This window comes from Myotis davidii, unplaced genomic scaffold, assembly GCF_000327345.1.
Source record: "Myotis davidii unplaced genomic scaffold, ASM32734v1 scaffold1494, whole genome shotgun sequence".
NCBI lineage: Eukaryota > Metazoa > Chordata > Mammalia > Chiroptera > Vespertilionidae > Myotis > Myotis davidii.
The window spans coordinates 4581512-4583162 of NW_006286246.1; the positions used below are offsets into that span (position 1 = coordinate 4581512).

The 1651-nt window shown below is 63.3% G+C and overlaps 1 protein-coding gene across 1 annotated transcript in view; it reads right to left on the reverse strand.

The window, feature by feature from the left end:
• Positions 1-1634, reverse strand: part of PARK2 (parkin RBR E3 ubiquitin protein ligase) — a 394517-nt gene extending 392883 nt beyond the window's left edge. Inside the window, exons 1-2 of the mRNA XM_006757721.2 lie at positions 1430-1634; positions 946-1109 (exon numbers count right to left, since the gene is read on the reverse strand). Coding sequence (XP_006757784.1) covers positions 946-1109; positions 1430-1634 — 369 coding nt within the window. The remainder of the gene's footprint in view (positions 1-945; positions 1110-1429) is intronic.
• Between the last annotated feature and the right edge of the window lie 17 nt (positions 1635-1651).

A 1651-nucleotide genomic window follows, 5' to 3' on the forward strand; every position in this document is an offset into this window, starting at 1 on the left:
TTGTGCACCATGAACAGCCTGCCCTCAGCAGGGGGCCCTGGGAGTGGGGCGAGCTGCATGCCTATGCCTCCTTTGGGGTCCCCACTCTGAAAGCATCCGCAGAGCAGCTGACATCATCCCCAGGCAACAGTGATGGGGTGTCTATAACGGAGGGACATCGGGTGCCAGACAGCCTCTGTGACAGCAGCCTCCACCCACAGCCCACTGTGAGCTCCTCTGTGAGCAGGTTAGAAAGGGGGTGTCTGCGGGGCCTCAGCAGCCTGACCCCCCACAGGGAACCACCTCGATCCAACTGAACCTTATTTGCTGGCTTCGCTGAGGGACAGGGACTGCAGGCTCACTAGCCCCCTAACCAGGTATCACCTCATTCCGCAGAAATCACTGTCCCAGTGACCCAGGATGCAGAGATCAGGGCTCCCCTGCGGTGGGAGCAGTACAGCCCCCAGAGAAGACAGGGGAGCCCTCTCCAGCGTGTCAGGGGCCTGCTCCCCGAGTTGGGGGGGCTGGAGAGGGGTACCCCCACGCGCTGTGAGTGGGCCCTGGACGCCCTGCCTGGGTCAGTCCCACAGGCAGGCGCAGGGCACCGCTGCCCTCCGGGGGTCACACTGGGTTATAAATCCCTCCCGCGCAGCCCGGAGCCGTGGGTCTGAGCAATTTATTCGCGTCCTTCCTCCTTGGGATTCTCATGGAGTAAGTGAGGGAGGGATTGGACACGGAAACCGTGCCCCGCTGCTCCCGCTCGGTCTACATTTATTCACGGTCGGTCCCCCCTTCTCCTCCCCCCCGCCTTCAGCCCTTCCTCTTGCTGCTTCGCTGCATAATTAAGGTCAGAGTTAATGAAGTGGAGGAGTCCAGTTCAGGGAGTCCCCAGGCGCCGTCTATTCCATCAGATCCGGGCCCTGAATGTCAGCCACGGGGCGCCCGGCCCAGCCCCCAGCCACTCACCTGCACCACCAGGTCATTCCTGAGCTCCTTCCCCGCGAAAATCACGCGCAGCTGGTCGGCTGGAACCCCCTGTCGCTTAGCAACCTCCTCCTTGAGCTGGAAGATGCTGGTGGCAGAATCCACCTCCACTGGGAAGCCGTGGCTGGAGTTGAACCTCACGAACACTGGCCGAGAAAGTGGGGAGAGAGAGAGAGAGTGAGATCCCTGGGGCCCTGGCACGGCAACAGCCCGTTTCCGACCAGGTGCCTGCCCCGCCCACCGGGAGTGGCGGCCTGTTCCTTCACTCACAGCCTCGGACTATGGGGTGACAGTGGGAGAAACGTGTTGTGTTAGTGACACAAACGACCCTGCTGCTCCCCGATGTCGTCTGGGGAAAGGGCCGAGGCAGAGCGGCCCGTGGCTGGAGCTGTGCGAGCCCCGTGGGGTGATCAGCGAAGGCCAGCAGCTGCCAGGTCACCCCTCCCTCCAGGGCGCCTTTCCATACACTCAACCCCCTGAGCACTCAGGGATCCCCGGTCGCGGGTGGGTTCTGAGACCTTCACCGCAGGCTCATCCACATCGGCAGCCTGAGGCTCCTCTGCCGTCTCGGCGACCTCATCACAAAGCGAAGCTCGCGGGGGCTGCTCGCAGTGATGGAGGAAATGTGGCCACTGGGCGCCGGCTGGAGAGCCGCCATGGAGAGCCGCCATGTAGAGCCACTGGGCTG